Source organism: Colletotrichum navitas (assembly GCF_030913465.1).
Source record: "Colletotrichum navitas strain CBS 125086 chromosome Unknown LY79scaffold_96, whole genome shotgun sequence".
NCBI classification, from domain to species: Eukaryota; Fungi; Ascomycota; class Sordariomycetes; order Glomerellales; family Glomerellaceae; genus Colletotrichum; species Colletotrichum navitas.
The window spans coordinates 17,638-36,799 of NW_026850642.1; the positions used below are offsets into that span (position 1 = coordinate 17,638).

The 19,162-nt window shown below is 55.5% G+C and overlaps 7 protein-coding genes across 7 annotated transcripts; 3 read left to right on the forward strand and 4 right to left on the reverse strand.

Annotated features, from left to right (window-relative positions):
• The first annotated feature begins 89 nt into the window (after positions 1–89).
• Positions 90–1,265, forward strand: LY79DRAFT_415111 (uncharacterized protein). The gene is made up of 2 exons (XM_060553123.1): positions 90–431; positions 493–1,265. The coding sequence occupies exons 1-2, from the start codon at positions 399–401 to the stop codon at positions 1,099–1,101; spliced, it is 642 nt and encodes a 213-aa protein (XP_060408870.1). The 5' UTR covers positions 90–398; the 3' UTR covers positions 1,102–1,265.
• Positions 1,266–1,558: 293 nt separating this feature from the next.
• LY79DRAFT_526131 (family 88 glycosyl hydrolase) lies at positions 1,559–2,749 on the forward strand (the record flags this gene model as incomplete). Its single annotated transcript, XM_060555808.1, has 1 exon — positions 1,559–2,749. One exon carries the CDS (start codon positions 1,559–1,561, stop codon positions 2,747–2,749), a length of 1,191 nt encoding a protein of 396 aa, XP_060408871.1.
• Positions 2,750–4,134: 1,385 nt separating this feature from the next.
• Positions 4,135–5,023, reverse strand: LY79DRAFT_415090 (uncharacterized protein). Its single transcript, XM_060553122.1, has 2 exons — positions 4,846–5,023; positions 4,135–4,673 (listed from the first exon to the last, which is right to left on the reverse strand). The coding sequence occupies exons 1-2, from the start codon at positions 4,871–4,873 to the stop codon at positions 4,234–4,236; spliced, it is 468 nt and encodes a 155-aa protein (XP_060408872.1). The 5' UTR covers positions 4,874–5,023; the 3' UTR covers positions 4,135–4,233.
• A 1,430-nt stretch (positions 5,024–6,453) lies between these two features.
• On the reverse strand, positions 6,454–7,346 carry LY79DRAFT_415080 (uncharacterized protein). Its single transcript, XM_060553120.1, has one exon. The coding sequence runs from the start codon at positions 7,248–7,250 to the stop codon at positions 6,741–6,743; it is 510 nt and encodes a 169-aa protein (XP_060408873.1). The 5' UTR covers positions 7,251–7,346; the 3' UTR covers positions 6,454–6,740.
• LY79DRAFT_415081 (uncharacterized protein) lies at positions 7,347–8,121 on the reverse strand. Its single transcript, XM_060553121.1, has one exon. It carries the CDS (start codon positions 7,890–7,892, stop codon positions 7,443–7,445), a length of 450 nt encoding a protein of 149 aa, XP_060408874.1. The 5' UTR covers positions 7,893–8,121; the 3' UTR covers positions 7,347–7,442.
• A 1,739-nt stretch (positions 8,122–9,860) lies between these two features.
• LY79DRAFT_673746 (uncharacterized protein) lies at positions 9,861–15,322 on the forward strand (the record flags this gene model as incomplete). Its single annotated transcript, XM_060564216.1, has 2 exons — positions 9,861–9,912; positions 10,002–15,322. The coding sequence occupies 2 exons, from the start codon at positions 9,861–9,863 to the stop codon at positions 15,320–15,322; spliced, it is 5,373 nt and encodes a 1,790-aa protein (XP_060408875.1).
• A 1,053-nt stretch (positions 15,323–16,375) lies between these two features.
• LY79DRAFT_526171 (bZIP transcription factor) lies at positions 16,376–18,268 on the reverse strand (the record flags this gene model as incomplete). Its single annotated transcript, XM_060555813.1, has 1 exon — positions 16,376–18,268. One exon carries the CDS (start codon positions 18,266–18,268, stop codon positions 16,376–16,378), a length of 1,893 nt encoding a protein of 630 aa, XP_060408876.1.
• Positions 18,269–19,162: the final 894 nt, after the last annotated feature.

The window sequence follows — 19,162 nt, forward strand, 5'->3', positions numbered from 1 at the left end:
CTTGTACTATTGACTGCGTTTTTCATAAACATGAGAAACCTCTGTTTGGTTGCCTACACGGATTGCGCTGAAGGGAGGGTGGGGGACGCCAAGATGCGTCCGGGTCTGGCTGCTCGGATTGTACATATTTACAGGGTTTTCTATCTATCTATCTATCGAAGCCTGTTGTCTCGGAATCAATCGGCCAAAGTTACATTCGGCGCGCCGGAGCCCCATGCCGGTTTTGCATCGTTTGTTTGCTCGGAATGATCCCAGGCTCGTTGGTTTCCGTCGTCATCCGGAGGAAGGTTACTTTAACCGTTTTAGTTTGGAAGGCTTAGCGGCACGACTAGTTCGAGACAGACAATTTTGACGACCAACTCTGGTGTTTGCCACAGCGCCGCTGCTGCTGCTGCACTATGTTAATAATCGCCACTCATCATTGCGGACGTGTGAGTCGTTATTGCACCCATGGTCCTGTCAAGGGCTCACACAATCTTTGTCAACGATTAGGGGGGTTGCAACGGTCGAGGCACCCTGTCTCTTCCAGGAAGCATGCGCTGCATTAGTGCAGAGGTCGAAGGAGGCCGAGACCAACAGTCCTTTCAGCTTCAACTCGTCCGGCTCGATACTCCTTCACGCTACGTCGATCAGACCATTGACGAGTTGGTCAGTTGGAACATGCGAGAGGCTCCCAACAACCAAGGCGTTGGCAGAGTCAAAATCTTCGCCCAGCAGATACGAGCAATCTCGTTGGCCTTTATTCGAAGTACAGGGACCCACGTAAGCTCAAGCCGATTGGGAAGGCGAGCCTTGTCAAAAGCATCAGGGCCGCGTACATGTGTACAATGTGGTTTTGCTAACTGCTATCAACGCTGGCTGCTACGGCCGGCAGGCCTGATTCAATCTTCCCAGGATGCGCCAAGACTCGGGAGCGGGGAGCCTCTTTTCGCTGCCGTCGACGACTGGATCCGGACCTTATTTTTCCACTCTCCGCCCACCCCTGTTCGCCCGCACTCGACATGGTCGGAGATGAGCCACCGAGCCGGGGGTGTCAGGGGGACCATGTCAGTGTACTTGGCTCTTGAACAAGCTCCCACCATGTCGATGGCGCACATCTGATAGCCGCCCCGTAGCCATACCCTTGTATTATCGCCATCTAGACATGCAATACTTCGACGCATATGGACATGGAGGACAACCTCAATGGAGACTCGGGGTTTCCCCCTCGCTCTCGCATCTGATGGATTCCTATGGGCGATCAATAAGCGCAATACCCCACTCCCTTCGCTCCCGTTCACCCCGACTCGTCCAAACAATCCCAGACCCCCGTCAACGGACCCTCTCATCAAATCACAAAAAGTCCACAACCCGTTCAAGGCGATGGTGCCGAACCGGCTTGGTTCCGACTCAGATGCCAATAAAAAGAACTCTTGTCCCAAGGCCTTAGCTAACCTTGGGAAGCTTGGCGGCTCAGATCCGGTCTCACGCTTGCTTCAATCTCTATCACGACAGCAGCTGTCGTCTCTTCTCCTGGTGTTCCGGCGCAGCCGTTCGTTTCCTGACCGCCAAGCCCACCATGAAGCCCCTTTTCTTTTTCGCGACCGCCGCCGCGGCCGCTGGCCCGTACCTGGCCTGGACCGCCGAATCCTTCACCAAGCACGAGATCGACGACAAGAAGCCCTTCCACTACACCAAGGCTGTCCTTTACGACGGCTTCGAGGCTGCCATCGAGCTCACCAAGGACGAGGCCCTCGTCGACTGGTACCGCGGTCGCATCGACGAGCGCGTCGTCCTCGCCAACGGCAGCATCCCCAAATGGCAGCCCACCAAGTACTCCCTGGACGAGTACCGCATCGGCAACAACATCCTCTGGTGGTACGAGCGTACCGGCGAGGAGAAGTATAGGACGGCCGCCAAGACCATCCGCGATCAACTGGACCGTCACCCTCGCACACTGGAGGGCGGCTTCTTCCACCGTAGCCCTAACTACGATCATCAGATGTGGCTCGACGGCATCTTCATGGCTAACACCTTCTACGCCAAGTGGACTTCTCTCTTCGACGCCAAGAACACCACCGCCTGGGACGACATTGTCAACCAGTTCGACGTTATTGACGCCCACACCCGCAACCGCACCACCAACCTGCTCTACCACGGCTTCGACGAGTCGAAGCAGGCCGTCTGGGCCAACCAGGTCACCGGCGCCTCCCCCCTCACCTGGTCCCGCGCCGTCGGCTGGTATTCCGTCGCCCTTCTCGAGGTCATCCAGCTGCTGCCCCGCGGTCACCCCGGCGTTGTCAAGCTGTCCAAGTACTTCACCACCCTCGCCAAGGGCCTGAAGAACGCCCAGGCCCGGACCGGCGGCTGGTGGATCGTCATGGACCCCCCCTACGTCGGCCGCCCCGGCAACTACATCGAGTCCTCCGCCTCCGCCCTCTTCGTCTTCTCCTGGCTCAAGGGCATCAAGCTCGGCCTGCTGCCCGCGCGCAAGTACTTTCCTGCCGCCGCCAAGGGCTACAAGAAGTTGACCACCTTTGTCATCGAGAACGCCAACGGCACCGTCAACTGGAACGGCACCGTCGAGGTCGGCTCGCTCAACAGCGACGCCAGCTTCGAGTACTACACCTCCGTCCCCATCGCCATGAACGACCTCAAGGGCGTCGGCCCCTGGATGTTCGCCTCGTACGAGTGGGAAACCTTCAACCATACTAAGCGTGCCGGCCGCACCCGTAGGCCCCGCAGCGACAACCGCCGCTACCGCTTTTAGATTGGGAGCCGGAGGAATGACATGACGATGAAGAAGCATGGCTAATGAGACCAAAAGGCATGGCCCTAAGCATGTACATGACTTATACTTAATTTCGTAATCCCCCGGAAAGGGGCGTTGTACATATCTACACTAATCTGAACATAGATTTGATGTCACTCGCCGCTGTTTATACTTCCAATGTGACCAAATCCTGTCCTCCATGCGCATCAGAAGGGAGAAAGGGGGGGTTGCTCATCATGGTGGGACGTGACAAGCTTGCCAGTGCGGCACCGATTCTCCATCCTTATGAGCTCAAGAATTGGTCGTGAGTGTTTTCAATTCACCTTTTCAGCCCTTCGCCGACAATCTATTCTGGCCGAGTGTACATCAACCGAAGCCATCCGGGCGCGAGCGAGGTAATACTCTTCACAAGGATGCAGAAACACACCCTTTTCGAGTAAAAACTTCGGCCAACGCAGACTCCCGTTCCACGTCAGACTCATATCCCTCCGGAGGCGGCAGCAACGGTGACAAGGCGATGTAAACAAAGAACCCCGCTTTCACCTCAAGATACACTTTCCCCGGGTTTCACAGCCTCTCGGTCGCAAACTCGTGCGCCGCGGCGATCCTCCCATTGGACTTGGAAACGAACCCATTATGCCACGTTCTGTCCTCGAACATGGCGGTCACAATCACGACAGACGGTTATACGGGGTTGTGGAACAGCATAACGCTCGAGAAGGCCTCATGAAAGCATCCGTTTCCACAAACCCAGGGCTCTCCAGCGGGTAATTTGGATCCACAACCGTCGCCGCCCGGATCCTCTTCCTCCGCTCGCGAGACGTCTGGAGCGCGGCCTCAAAACGCCCCATCACGTCATGCTCGAGACACGTCTCGGGTGCGGTATCGGCATACACCACCTCCACCCCATCTCGCTCCCACAATCGAGTTCGAAGCGTCCGTATCTAGACTGCGAAGTGAGTGTCCATGTCCCCCCACCGGGAGACGCCAGGGTAAGAGCGAGAACTACACGGCCATCGGGCCCGACGCGAGCTGACCATCTGAGGTACGAAGTCGGAGCAGGGCGCAGCCGGGTGCCGCCGGTAGTGCTGTAGCTATAGGTGAAGACGTACCGGGGCAAAGGAGGAGAGGCCCTCGAGCGCGAATGATATCACGCCGGTTTGGCTCGAGGGGGACTACGTCTGTGGGATAGCAAAGCGTCAAGGCCGTCGGAGGGCGGAGGTGGTTCTCGCACGGCGGGGTGAGAGCATTGCGCCGCTTGGGGGTTTCGTGTAGGTAGGTCATCAAAGTGAAGCGGTGGTGGCTACCTTGACTTGCGACTGGTTGTTGAACAGTCTGTTTTGTGGAACACTAGGGATATCCAGCCGTGGTTGTGTCGTACTCGGAAGGGCGTAGCCGGCATCTTCACCGATCGGTGTCCCTCCGTGCTGAGTAACTTTACAGAGGCCATCGGTCCAAGCCCCCCTGTGGAAGCGGATGAATCAAACTTGCGTAAATACGCTCATAGTGTTCTGTTCACTCCAATATGGCCTGGTGGGCAATCCATCACATGAAGATGAGGAAGGGGTTGGTTGAATCATTGGATTTACGCTCTGTAATCGGAAGACGACTCGATGTTGGTTCCGGCAGCTATGCAATTGATTAACCGCCGCCAACAATGGCGCTGGCGCCGGGGCTATTTTCCCCGTTGAGCTCTTCCGTTCGGACCGATGCCTGAAAGGGGCAATCAATACTCGCCAACGGTGCTGCCGGGACGGAGCAGAAACCCAAATTGGAGGGAACCGGTCTTGCATGGCCTTTCTTAGAGTTAGCCTATGGTGGTTCGGTATTGTCACATGTGTCAGAGTAGATAAACAAAGCTTTCCATAACGCTTCTCTCTTGCAAGCACACCATGGCGAGCACGATTCCCGTTCTCCCAATCTTCGCGAAGTCAGATAAACACTCAGGAATCCGGCATGGGTGACGCTTCTTGGCTAGCCGTCTGCGAAGAACTTTGACTAGAGAGTCTCGTGGCTGTAGAAAAACTCAAGGACCTCGTCTCGTTCAACGGCCATGATATGCTGGATTGGGTGAAACCCAAATAGAAACGTACTATGCTCTACATATGCACAGAACCGCATGGTCTGATTTAGCCATTTCGAAAGAGCTCGGGTGTCCTGCTCAAGAACCGTAGCATACCTCAAGCTAGCTTAGATTTGTTGAAGGGGCTATGAGACATCTTATAGTCTGGCCGTTCCCCAACTCATCGTTCAAACGTAGCATCGTGAAGCATGTGAGCAGGCGCTACCTTCGACTGAGACACGATGTATAGTGCCTTGTTCCCTGACGATGAATTTTGAAGCGATGCCTCTCGGACTCTGATAGAGAGCCGCAAACCATATGTGAGGAAAGTCTTGGGTTTCAATAACAGCGTTGTGTCATATGATTCTGTGTGCCTTGTTTTCACAATGGCGAGCACATCCAAAGGCTGCATTGCCATCGGACTTTACTGTCCGTGTGACTCGAAGCACCATCATGTGTATTCGGCATACCCGGAGAATCCCAAACCGAGCTACAAGGCCTAGCCAACGCATAAAAAGCGCGATCTGGCACAGCCTGATTCTGCTTACGTGCGGCCTCCTCGTAACACTTCAACAACAAGAGGCAAAGAATATCCAGGGAATAGCCTATCGACAAATCAAGGAGTACTGGCAGGTGCCTTGCCACTTTTCAGGCCGGCCACTCACTAACTTACATATTGCATGAGTGGGACCTGAGTTTCTCGCCAGAAGATGACATGTTAGGAAAACAACATCTGCAACAGGCTTACGTGAGTCTTTCTGTTCATGGTTTACATAGCCACAGAAGAAACTCGATCGTCTTACCGTACTAGAGCAGGAGGTGGGATAACTCTTCGCCAGGATGTGGGACTGAGATGGTCCAGCTGGAACCCCATATGTTGCTCAGACCGACCTAGAAACGTGGCGCAAGTGGTCACAGAGTGGCTTCATCAGAGGGAACAACAGACAGTTACACGACATGATGACGATGGAGGCGAGCAACTGGGCTTATGCCTGCGCACTAGCGCCGGGATTGCGGGTTAGACCACGATGGCATATGCAGCCCTAATCTTGATGACCCATTAGAAGACTGTGCTAATGGGAATTCGGCATGACTGCGTCAAGAGAGGCCAGCGTTGGCTAATGGATCCGAAGTGTTTGTTGGCGTTGGAGAAGCATTTGCATGGTTCAAGGGTCAGCACTGCCCACATATGGGTAAAAGTTGCTCGACTCCTGGAGTACGCTTGTGCCAAGAGAAGAGTCATTGTTGCTCATGTCTTCAATGCAAGTCGTATCCGTATTCAACCATCACCCTTGGTTGCTGACGATCCGAACCCAATAGCGACACCCTTACAGCCTCGCGGGAAATTATAACCATGACCTCACGAAGCCGTCTGAAAACATGCAAAACAAGCTGAGCGAGCTGCAAGAATGCAGCACATGAGTCGCAGGCACCGTGGCGACTGGGGGCTCAATTGGTGAGCGAGAGACGGGAGTGGATGCACGATGGGCAAGGGACGACAGGGCGAATGGGGGTTTGAAGCTAGGACAAAAAATAATGATTGACTGGCGAGTTTGACGTGCATAGGGCGAGAGATCTACTGGCGGCCAGAAATGGAATAGAAGGGTTATTTTAGTACCTTGACTGGTATCATCAGGGGAGGGGCGGGTGAGCGGCTGTGGTACGGGATCAATGTTTACCGCTCTGGCGACATGAAGTGGCTGGATCTACACTACCCAGCTGCGTGGTAGAGACCATTTTAGAGGCCCGAAAGGCATTGTTGAAGGCCGGGTCGGGATACAAGGGGCCAACGGGAAGGTAGAACAAACAATGGTTAGTTCCTTTGTCACGGGCGCTTCTGAGCAAAGAGGGTTGCGAGTTGCCGCATACCGCCGAGGCGGGACCTCTTGCGCCTCAAGCTGGAGCTGGAAGCCTTCCCAAGCCCAGTCATGTGCCGAAGATTGTGAGATGATGGGACAAATTATACACACATAACCCCCTCGAAGTTGCTGGTCGACGGTCATGCGGCGGCGACGAGAGCGGTGGCTTTTCCGGGGTGGATGAGTACAAGATCCCCAAGGCCTCTGTACAGCGCGAAACGGGTGGAACGGAGCACGCGATGCCACCAGTGATTGTTGGCACACGACAATGCCTCACGCCAGAGACACGAATACCTGGGTAGACAGGCTGACTGACGGGTTGTGCGGTGTGGGACTCGGTCTGGCGGCCATCTCTGTGGACATGACCAGTGATATGTGCGTAAAGGTTGCTGCATGGAGGGTGACAAGAGAGGGAGCGGCTCGGTAGTCGACAATTGGCTCCGGGGGTCGGAAATGGTGGTGAGGGAGGTGAGGGAGGCGGTCGCGGTGATGATTGAGGCAGCAGACGGGATGGTGTGGGTTGATGCTGGTTGGGCGGGCCGGGGGTGTTATTTGGGGCCCTGTGATGTGCTGGCATGGCGTGCCAGCTCTCGTGGACGACGTAGATTGGATGGTGGGTGACCAGGGTGGCTGCCCACTATGTCGGTGTCCTGGTGGTTCAAGTAGGTAGGTACCCATCCAATATTTCTCAAGTCTTCATGTCTTCAGGTCTCGATGAGGGCGCGCATTGGGTGGTCGAGCCTGTAAGACGAGAGCCCCCCCCAAAAGGTCATGCATATGCCAACTCATCAAGGCGGCCAGAAGCAGAAACAAGTCTTCTGTTAATCCCGCTACCATCCTCCCCGCGTGGATGCGATGCTCCGGGCGGGTTGCCTTGCTGGTATCGATGTTGCCTGCATTTATTGGACCGACGGTGAGCGTTGATTTGTCCGACTTTGTTGGGGCAGTACTCCGGATGCTGATGAGGTGGACAAACATGGCATGGCCGATTCGCATGCAATTGAACTTCATGTTTGCAGACCGCTTCTCTGAGGCCCAAAGAAAGTCGATAGGTCTGGTCTGTCTGTCTGTCTGCTGCAGCGGGGTCGTACTCGTAGGTACGGAGTATAGTAGGTATGGACCGTGGACCGTGGACCATGGGACAAAGGACCACCAGACTCGGGAACCCAGGAGGCGGTGTTTCCTCTGCAGGGCAAATAGGCTGATATGACACACACATGTCCGGTGTCGCAGGCGAATGAGTGCGCAGTACGTATCCTTCAGGTGACAGCTGTGTCCGACGTGGTGAGGCAGGCACGATGCATCAAGGGGCGGCGGCGGTTCGTGTCGTGCAACAAGCAAGCAGTAAGACGAAGGAAGGACCAGCTCAATCAGGCTTCTCTGTGCTGTGTCTGACAGTCAGTCTACTCTACGGCTTGCAGGAGATGAACGACACAGAAGACTGCACTACGTAGATGTTGCGTTTGCAGCCAGAGCAGTGACAAACATGGAGACGGGGACAGCTGAGGCAGGGGAAGATGACAAGACCAAAGTCAATCAGAGGAAATGTCATGCAGTTCTCATGGTTGACCCTGGCACAGATCTGGTATGCGAGGAACAAGTCGGGATACCCATGGATGAAGGGAACTTGGAGTAAGAGTTGATGACTAGTTGACCTCCGTAGCAGCACAGCAGCACTAGTTGAGAGACGTCGAGGTTATTCGCTGTTGGTAGCTCGCTGGTATTGGCGAACGAAAAAGAAAAACAACAACAACTTGGTTGCATCGTGTGGCAGCAGAGATTACACTAGAACGGGCACCGGTGTGGTACCGGTATGGTGCACACCAGGACCGGGATTCGACGTGTTGGATGGGAATTTGAACGTTGGCTGGTGCATTGTTTTTTCTCCCCCTTCCATGGCAGGGTCCTCCCCTCCTTACTTACGATGGTACCATAGTAGTGCGGGCGGGCGTGGCAGGCAACGTCTCTTTTCCCCTTTTCTTTTTTCTTTTTCTTTTTGCCTCTCGTTCAACATTTCTTCTGCTTTTGCTCGGATTTCTGCATATTCCAGTCTCAGACTCCAGCTCTACGCCTTTCTCCCGTTGCTTCCACCTGTTGTTCCTCCTTTCCCATTGCATTGTCTTGTCTTGTGAGGTGGCAGGTGGGAAAGGCGTGCTTGCCCCATTCATTCCTTCTAGCTTCTTTCGGTCTAGGTCCGTTCTTCCCCTCCAAGCCTTTACCCCACGCTACCCGCCTCGTCGTTAGGAAGGTAGGTACGGTACTTGGGAGAAAGTACGGATGGGTACGTAGGCATTCGCCAGCGGTTCGCAGCAACAGGGAAGGAAACATCAGCCCCCCAGCCGCTCCTGCTTGCCACGCATTCACCCCGTTCCCGTTGCTGGCAGCCCAGTCCTTTTCCTTCCTTAACCGCTGGTCTGCTCTTGCCCGGTCGGTCCTGGTTCCGGGCTCTTCGGGCCACCCACCCCCTGCTTTCCAGCTGTTGGGTTGGTCCAGCAAGTCGGATAGCGGAGCCTCTCCCTTGGGTCTCGTCTCGTCTCTCCTGCCGGTAGGTAACTACCTCGCGTCTTGCTCCCTCACCTCAGTGTGGTGGTGGCCGGTTCCACGCTGCTGCCCGTCACCAGGTTGCTCCAGGTACCCAACGCTACGTACCTTACCTTACCTTGCTTGCCTCTTGCCAACTGCTAGCCCCCGTCCGTTGTCGTGTCGTGCCTGGGCCAGCCTGGCCTTGCCTTTGTTGCTTGCTGTGCCTTCCCTCCCTCGCCTTGCGACCCTTGCCTGCCTTTCTTGTCCCGTCCCTTCCTCCCGCATTACCTTAAACTCCAACCGCAACCGGGCTTCGACTTGCTGGTCCAGTTCCTGATCGTTTCCCTCCTTTTCAAAACTTTCTTCTTGCCAACCTGAACATCGCCGACCGACGACAACACACGCCCGATTTCATGAGGAACTGGCATTGCGCCGACCTCTCCTTTCCATCCCCCCCGTCCCTCCTTCCCCCTCCCCCTCCTCATTACTGAACCTGCCCCGCCACTCCAGCAGATATCGTATCCACCCTCCAGTCCAGCATTCACTTTGAGCAGCGCACAACCGACGATATCAAGCGGTCGCGACAGCACAGCGTTCTGCTTGCACGAGGGCTGCTGCTGAAGCTGCCCGGTCGCCTTGCATCCTCCATACTCATGGTCGCACTATGATTTCCATGCAGCGCTCCCTTTCCTCGCCAGTTCGCATAGTGTCTGTCCGTACGTCGCACGCAGCTATACTACCCACGACCCCCATCTCTCCTACCTTGTTCTTCACCTACTGACGGCCGCTACTTGTTGCGTTACAGCTGCCCCCAAAGATGACGCGAACCAGCCTCCATCACCGACGCCACCTCCCGAGACCTACAATCCTTCCTTCCGTTCCCGTCGCCAGAGATCCCCGAGTCCCACCCGGAGCGCAGAGGCCGCACCCGTCCGCCGTAGCGAGGACATGCCCAGGCGACCCGCCTCCAGGTCGCACCAGAAGCCCGTGATTGCCCAAGCGTCTACACCCACTGCCACCTCGCCGGTCAAGCCCGCAATGGAGCCTTCGTCTGAAGCGGCGCCAGTGTCGGCCGCTGACAAGACATCCTCGCCCGCAGTCCCTCAGTCCCTTCTCCCGGACCCGTCCTTGTACAAGAACCCTCATTTGGCCCCCGAGCCTGACACAACAACCCTGGAGGAGCTCGCCCATTTGGTTAGACTATCCAAGTATCAGGAGCGCAAGCGCGCAAACACGAGGATACGCCTGCAGAGGAATCTCATCTCCACGGCCTTGTCTGCCCGCTTGAACCGCTGCGGTGAGATTGCCCGGAAGAACTTGGTTGACTGTTTCCGGTCCGATGACAAGAAGACCTTTGCTTCTCTCTTTAACGCCATTCACGATGTGCGCAAGAGCTGCGACGAGCTACGGCGCTATGCTCTTTTGGAACCCGAGATGGATTCTCTCCAGTCCCCTGCTCTGGCGTCTTCGGAAAGCCTCGACACGCCCCCAAAGTCAACTTCAGGATCTAGCTCGTTGGGATCCATGACCCCTTTTCTCTCCGAGCTACCAGCCTCTGTCAGAGAAATCTTCCTGAACTTTCTGACCCAGATCAGGACCAACCCAGACTACCTAGCCACGAGGTTGTGTTCTCTGACCCCCACAGAACTGAATGCGTTTACCACATCACATCAGGGGCTGGAACCTGTAGAATCTGTTTTGCCCTACCATGGTCGCTCTACTGCTCGGGCTCACGCCGGCCCAAGTAGCCGGGGGCCTGCACATTCACCCAATCCTATTGAACGTTTGCTGTCCTTTCAGCGGCATGATCCCTTGTCAACTTTGGTCCATACCTGCTTCGCCAACTCCGCCGGCCCCGATAGCGCCGAAGACAGACGTCGAACTGAGATATGGGGAACGGCGCTAGCGAGACTGATTACCGAGTCCAAGGCAAGCAGCGAGCCTATGCTGATTTCCGTACTTAACGTCTGGACCGCCATGCGAGATTGGTCCGGGAAGTCCAACATGGAATGGTATCTTATGAAGATCCTCGAGGATGGCGCCTTTCTTTTGGACAAGGCCGAGGACCAACACGGGACTAGGTTCAATCTCGCCGATTGGACAGCCAAGGACAGTATCGCCGCCGAGGAATTTTATGACCGAGCCGTGAACGAGCTCTTCGAAATCATCGATGATGAGGATGCGACCGGTATTCCCGAAGGCCTCATTGAGCTGGGTAACGCCATACTAAAGAAGCTGGATAACAAGCTTGTAGAGGGCACGCGAAACTGGTTTGTGTACAAGTGGCTCTTCTCCGTCTTCCTTCTCGGCGTCGTCATCCATCCAGAGAGCCATGGTCTCATGGGCGATTACCACATCACCGAGTATGGCCGCCAAAAGATTCTCAAACAAGTCGCCATGAGGGCGCAGCAGCTGGTCGTAGAGATTACTTGGAACAAAAAGGGGACCGTCTCGACTCCGCCCAAGATCCAGGGGCACGTGGACAGCATTCTGAGCCGATTCAAACGGTCCAGATCACAAAGACCTACAGCCAAATTGCTGCCCGCCCGCTCCATTACCTCCCTCCGGGAGACTGTTGAGGTTCACCCATATTTGGTCGTGAGCCCGGCTGACCTAGTCACACTGGTCAATGCATTGTTCCCCGAGCGCCGGCCCATGTCGGCCCAGTCCGGTGGGTTAAGATCAGGAGCCCCTTCGATTTCTGGGTTTTCGGCGATTTCCCAACCAATCTCCATGGGAGCATCTCGGAGCAACTTTGATACAGCATCAATCCTCAGCACGAGTGCATCGTCCGTTCTCAGCGATGCTACAACGTCGCGCGAGACGACTTTGGAGGAGCAGAGGACCGGCTCACCTCAGCGGTACTCGCCCCCTGTTCTGGACCCACTCAGTCAAAGACGTCTTAGCAACTACGAGGACGACGGTTATCGCCTACGCTTCGCTCTTCGTGAGCTGGGCGCTCAAGTCGGAATGGACGTCGTTCAGGGCTCATGCCACCCTTGCGCTGAACGATGGGCTGTCTTGTTCATTTCAGCGGATGGAAACAGTTTGTCAAGCCAGATGACCTATGACCCAGACGAAGAGGTCGAAGATGAGGAGAACTCCTCAACCAGCGATACTGATGATGATGAGATTGACGAAAAGCCCGAGTTGGACAAGGACTACCATCAACTGAGAGATTCTATCCTGAAGCTCGTCGAGGATTTCGAAATACCAGCAAGTATTGAGCCCGAAGGCGCACGTGCACAGTTCAGCAACAGGGCCACCGGCATCAAGAAGTATCGATCAAAAAACAAGATCATCACGGCTGAAAAGTCCACTCCCAGCAGGAACCCTTATCGCATACGCAATGCCGAAGCGCAGGCGAGTATTTCACGGGCGAGTTTGCAAGAGGAGGACAGCGCGTCCACCAAAGAGACGGAAAAGTGTGAGGAAGCAGATGCAGAGCCGCCCTCTGTGCTTATCGCTATGCTTACCGCAGCCTCCGCTCAATCTCGAGCGCAAGCCGATTTCGTGTCGGCGCATCTTTATTGGAAAACGTTGCAACAACTCAACGCCCTTACCTCTGAGTCCTTGCGACGGAATGGCTTTGCAATCCTTTTGAACATTTTCTCCCGAGGACCACGAGATTCGATCCGCCGCTGCGCGTCCGCCATTGAGGAATACGATGCATGGCTCGTCTGGCTCAAGCAAAGTCAGGAGCGACACGAAGGACTCATCGACGCCATGATGAAGCGTCTGCGCGCTCTCCGTGATAAGATGTGGTATGTGACAGACGTTCGCAATTCCGCGCCGTACGAGCAAAGCCGCAATATTTGTGCTGCCCTCAAGACCATGGGTATGCCACGACGATACAACTCATATCAGCGCAATCGCGCCCACCTTTCACGAGGGCCCGCGTCAAGCTATCTGTATCGCACAGAGACACAGATCATGGACCTCCTAGCCGCTTCCGAAGAGCAGGGCGGGCCCAACAAGCTGAGCGACGATCAGGCAGACAAGACCTCGCGCTGGCTTCAACAGGCAGGGGTCGAAAACTTTTGCTGCGGAGAGGAACGCATACACAGGTTCTGCTGTGAAGTGGACACATGCATATCAAAGCTAGTCGGCGAGTCGATCATGGATGGCCCTGTCTTGTGGTCGAGTGAGTTGTATCAACGGGACAGGCGGAACCTGGAGACGAACAGAAATGGTCCTCGCGACAGAGACCATCCATTTGACGACACTGCCAGCGTCATGAGTGACCCGGACCGGCGGTTCTTGTCTACTGGCCGGCCTAGCTCTGTTCGGGACTTGCGGGGCATGTCGGCTCACAACTCAAGTCAGCAGTCGTTCGACTCTGGCAGCTACCGTTTCTCAAGGGCAAGCACAGTCTTGTCCGACATTATAGATGGACAGGACTATTTTGGCGTCTCGTCGCCAGTTCACACCATCGACTCCAGTTCTACGTTTTGGTCGCCGTTCCAATCGGCGATCTCACCGAGCTCGACAACGTCCCGCGCTCAGTCTCCAACAACAAGCATGACGAACCTATCTAGCGTGTTCCAAAACCCTCCGCATCATTCAATGGGCTCTCAAGCAAGCCAGTCAAATGGCAGACCAGGTACCTCGGCATCCTCCAACGAGACAATACACCAGCAACGTCTGTCAGAAGAGAAGGCCCGATTCCTCAACGAGCTACGCCAGACGTTGGTCAGCCTACTGCTGTCCGATCTAGGCACTCTTGTCTTCTCTCGCGGTTCAGAAACAGACGATTGGTTTTCCACTTTGGGTCAAGAGTGCATCGATAGGCGGGATGCCCTCGACAGACGCGCGCGGAGAGCGGGGAAGTCTGGCAAACTCTCGCTGAGACCGCGTGTCATTGAAAAGAAGAAGAGTTTTGGCAACTTGCGAGGTGCCGGCGAGACAGACAAGAACTCCGAAACCACAGAAACCGCAAGCGCTCCGGGAAATGACAGCCCAGCGACAAGCGACACTGTTTCCACCCGACCCAAACATACTTCCAAGGAGTCTACACCCGAGTTCCCTTTCAAGAAGGCTTTCCAACGCCTGCTTCGCATGTTCAGCGTCCATCCCAACCCTTATGCCAAACTCAATGCCCTGTATGAGCTACAGCAACTCATCATCGCATCTCTGGCGAGTGGTTCGCGGAGGTCGAGACTGGGATGGAACCGGCAAGAATTCATGTCCGGCTCAGGCGACGATTCCGCGGGAAACAGTCGCCCTAATCCTCTCGAAGAGGCAATTGACAACGTCAGAGGCAGACGTTCACACACACTTCTGCAATCGCCCTTGACCTCGCCACCGATCATGGGACCTCACCAGATGCGCCAAAGTACTAACGAAAATCGGAACTTTGCTTCAGGAAACTCATCTACCACTGACGCTGTCACTAATGTTTTGCGGACCCTGTTCCGAGACGCGTCTATCCGCCCAAAGACACTCTTCCGTGACTTACAATTCATTGCCGCTTTCGTCAACCCAGCCATTCTCGACAACACAGACAAGGGCACTGCATTCTGGGATACGGGCCTGGCTGCCTTGGGTCTCAAGCAAGAAGTGTGCCGTACCATGATTGAGGTAGCAGACGAGGTTCAGGGCGTGTACACGAGCACTCGCAAGACGACGAACGATACGCCCGTTCAAGATCCGGAACGGCCAGATACCGACTCTCCTCCTCCTGTGACAACAGCGTACAGCTTGGCACAGGCAGGCAAGATGTGGACCATCACGGCGAAGGAGGGTCTTCCGACAGCTCAACGAGAGCTGGCAATCTTTTACCTCTCCAACCCTGAGCTTGTGGAGCGTACCACCTTACCGCTCTCCAAGCCGCGAGAGGTCTTCAAACAAGCCGTCATGGACAAGTACGCCGGAGCGTCCGGACGGACCGGCCCTGGCACAAGGCTCTATGCTGGTGACAGAAACCGCACGACGGGCGCGTCCGGTCTCAGCGGATCTGTTGGCTCCCAACATCCCGGGCAGGATTCAGGCTCCAAAGACGGAGATGTTCGCAGCGACCCCGCGCTGATGTGCGTGGCAGTCCACTTTTTCCAGGCAGCAGAACAGGGCGGCGACGAGCTTGCCACTTCGTTCCTCCGCCAGAATGAGTTCAACGCCATGGGATAGATGGCAGGTGGCTGGGTCCGCCTACTTTATTTAATCCTTATTTCACTTTGCCCCGACCTTATTTTCGCTCGGCTCTCGCTAGATGGACACGAGTAGACTTTATGGAACCATCTGCGGGTTCAATGTTCTCTTGTCCATCACTCGTACACACAGAACATATATATCGGTACCCCTGGTTGGTCAGAAGGTCGCTGCAACTTGGAAATAGTGCAGCAGGCAGGGTTTGCTTCTTCCCCCCTTTTTCAATATCTTCTTCTTTGACGATGGTTTGGCTTCGATTTTGTGCTAGTCCACCCTTATTAAAGGTGGCGGCAAATATTCTTTTTTTAGGGCAGCGGTTATCTGGGCTTTTATGGAGGATATACCACTTTTTTATGCATCACATCATGACTAGAATATGAAATACAGGCTTTGGGTTCATGAAGTTAGCTGCATCAACATTGGGTGTTGTGCTGTGACAAAATCTGGTCTTTGACGATGACTACTGTTGGTGCACAGAAGGCGGGGGGGGGGGGGGGGGGAGAGCGTAGGTTGGACAATGCCCTTGTTGATTTAGACCACACATACTTGTAATGGAACTAAAAGCAAGACTGCAACAACGGGCATGCTTAACTTCGAGGGCGGACAAGGCGCCGTGATTCTATTCACCTAGTTCAGAGGCGCAGAGAATTGACAAGTATAACCTATAATTTATATGCAATACAAAACCACAAGAGTGCCACCGGCCCCGGCCCCGTCCAGGGCCCCGTCTTAGCTGGGGCTAATACCATGTGAACCAAGCAACATCAAGCCTTCTTCTCACAGTAGTACGCCCGGCCAGTTTTTACCCTTTTGGTACGGGGGGTTAGCAGTATTGAAAACAAACAACAATAGACAAATAATCCTCCCTTCAAGACCTGTAACGCCGTTTTTTCCATTTTGTTAAACTCGTATGCACGTCAGCCCCCATCCGACCCAGCTGTTGCTGCCTAGCTTCTGTTGAGAAATCATGGGCTTTTGATAAACCGCCACCTTATTCCCGAATCATGAAGCATATCTCGTTGAAAAGGAGGTCTACTGCCCCCTGCCAAAGCGGATGTCAAAGTCCTTGAGCACGCTCATGATACTCGCCGCCTCGACCTCGATGGGCAGGCGGGAGGGGGATGGTAGTGTTTGGCCCGGTTTGGGTGCTGCGCGGAGCTTGGGCAGCCACGAGCCAATGTCATCGGCAGCTTTTTCAAAGTTGCGATGGCTAGATAACGTTTGGTAGGCCTCGGCACAGCTCAGGCTCAGACCGAGCTTGCCCTTGGTCGGAAGACGAGGCGGCGCTGGCTCGGACTTGCAACACCCGCCGCTTGCGCCCGCACCGCCGCAGCACCCGCCACCGGAGCTTCCGCCGTTGCGCTCGAAGTTTGCGGAGAGGGCGCGGCAGAACAGGCCGGATTTGGGATCAGCGAGACACTGGGCGCAGGACCCGGGACCCTTGGGACCGCAGCCACGGGATACGGGGACGACGGGCTGGGTCGTCTGAGGACGAGGCCGGAGCTTGACGGCACCATCGGCGTCGATCTCCATGGGTACGGGTGGAGGGACAGCGTCGTTCTCTGACGGGGGAGGGGTTTGGGTCTGTTGTGAGTAGGCGGGAGGAGGGCCGTAGTCGGTAGCAGCGGGAGGACCGAGGGGTATGGAAGTGTCAGCGCAGAGGCAGTAACTTCCGTCCTTGCAAAATCCGCAGGAATCCTTGAAGGCCATTGAAGGCAGCTGGGAGTGAGACTGAACAAGGGAAGAGGTTGTCGTCGGCTGCTGCTGAACAGGTGCCTTCTTGGAGAACATGGCCGTAAAGTCGATCTCCGTCTCCTCCTCTGGCGGGGTCGGCTCGGTACGGTGCCGCTTCTCCACAGATACCAATGCCGAAGGCGAAGATGATCTCTTCAGGTCCGAGATGATGGCGCTCTTGATAGTTTCTTCAAGGCATGCGCATCGGCCTCCGAGAGTGCAGTTGCCGCAGCCTGTGACAGTGTCGGCAAGAATGTCATTGGCGCAGGCGCAACTGTCAGGGCCGCATGAGCCGCAGCCAAAGAGGGCAGGAGAGTCTGGCATGTGTGTTGAGTCCTGGGGGGAGACGATCTGCGGAATGGAAAAGGGCTGGTTTGAGTGGCTGACCGAGGGGTTGGAAGGTTCATGATGGGTAAGCTGAGCGTCTCGGCGGCGGGGGGATGGCAGGCGCCTTGGGACTGTGGCCTGGTCACTCCAGCGCCTTTTCAGGCCCTCGAGCTCCGTCTCGGCCTTGACGCGATCCTTCCTCTCGCGGTCCAGCATGTTCTCAAGGACGAGACACCGGGACTTGAAGGACTGGAGCTCCATTTCGAGGCCGTGCACCCTGTCCTTGAGTTCCTGCTCGGCTTTTTCGTGGGTCTCACGGATTTCGTCGAGCTGCTCCTCCAGCTCGCCGACCCTCGCAGCCCTACGCTCGCGAAAGGCGCGCTGAGCGGCACGATTCTGGGCCTTGCGCTTGGTGGGCGGAGTGTCGGTGGCGGGCTTACGGCCGGGCTTTGGCCTGGGAGGGATGACCCATTCCTTGGTGGTCATAGACATCTTGGGCGCCTCGGCAGTGGGTGTTGGGCTGATGACGGAAGCCATGGACATTTTGTTCAAGACCTGGGGCGGCCTGACGGATATGGGTTGCGCAGCGTTCGGTCGAATGGCAGGAAGCTGATGCGGGGCGTGAGAGGCATTTGCCGGACAGCTCGGGGTTGGCGTCGGTGCACCGCCGAGGGTGCTCGCAGGGGGCGAAGCGGCGAAGACAGGGGTCGAAACGGCAGAGTTGGAGCGAGGGGTGGCAGTGTAAGCGCTGGGAGCGTCGGTGACTGACGGCGAGGTGACGGGAGAGAAGGTCGAGGGAAAATTATGTTGATGTGAGGAGGAGGGGGAGGAGATGTCGGCGGAAACACCTAAGGCGGCCATCATGGAAGGGACGAGCAGTATCGGTAACAGCAGCAGGGTGGTTCCACAGGCGGGGTTCGGCCGCTCATTCGCCTGCGATTAGTGGGATGCAGTGGTGACAGCTGAGATGCACCACTGACAGGTGGCACGAAGGCTTGCTGCAGATGTTTGCCGGCTGGTAAATCCGAGGATGCGGTTCGGTCCAGGTGGACGCTCGGCTGGCTAGACCGAACGAGATGAGATGGCTTGGGATATGTGAAAGAGAGATGGGATGAAGGGCTACTAAATATAGCTTCTCTTCGTCTTGGGGGAATGTGCGTCTTTACTCGTTTTCTATTTCGGCAATTGACATTGCCCAAGAAATCGGCAATGAAGATTTGTTGCAGAGCGATCTGGGCTGATGCTGAGGTAATATAAGGCGATTGCAAAGCTAACAGGACAGGACAGATGTGTGTGTGGTCAAGTGCTAGCAATGTCGGAAGCAACCTTCAATGCAGCGGTTGTGTTATTGGTGCGTAAGTGGTTCTCGAGATGTGATGAGTGCAAGGATAAGGACAAGAGTAGCCAAAGAAATTATTCCCCAAAAGGGTGTTGGCAAGAATTGTTGATGGGTGACAGATTTTTGTTTTGCTTCTCTTTCTTCTGACGGTCGGAGCGACGGATGTGAGCTGGTAGAGTTCTTCGTTGGTTTGGAGGGGAGCCGAAAACAACAGGTAGGGCGGAGGAGGGGTAGATGAGGGAGGGGGAGAGGAGGAGGGGATTGGAGGGACACGACGGACTCGAGGGGAACGGGAGAGGAAAGATTGAAAAAGCAATTATGATCTGATTGATAAGATTATCTTGCTCGCAGAGTCCCCACCTAGGGCGCTAGTCCCTGTTTTTTTTTTCTTTTTCTTACCAGGAGACTTTTGTTACTCA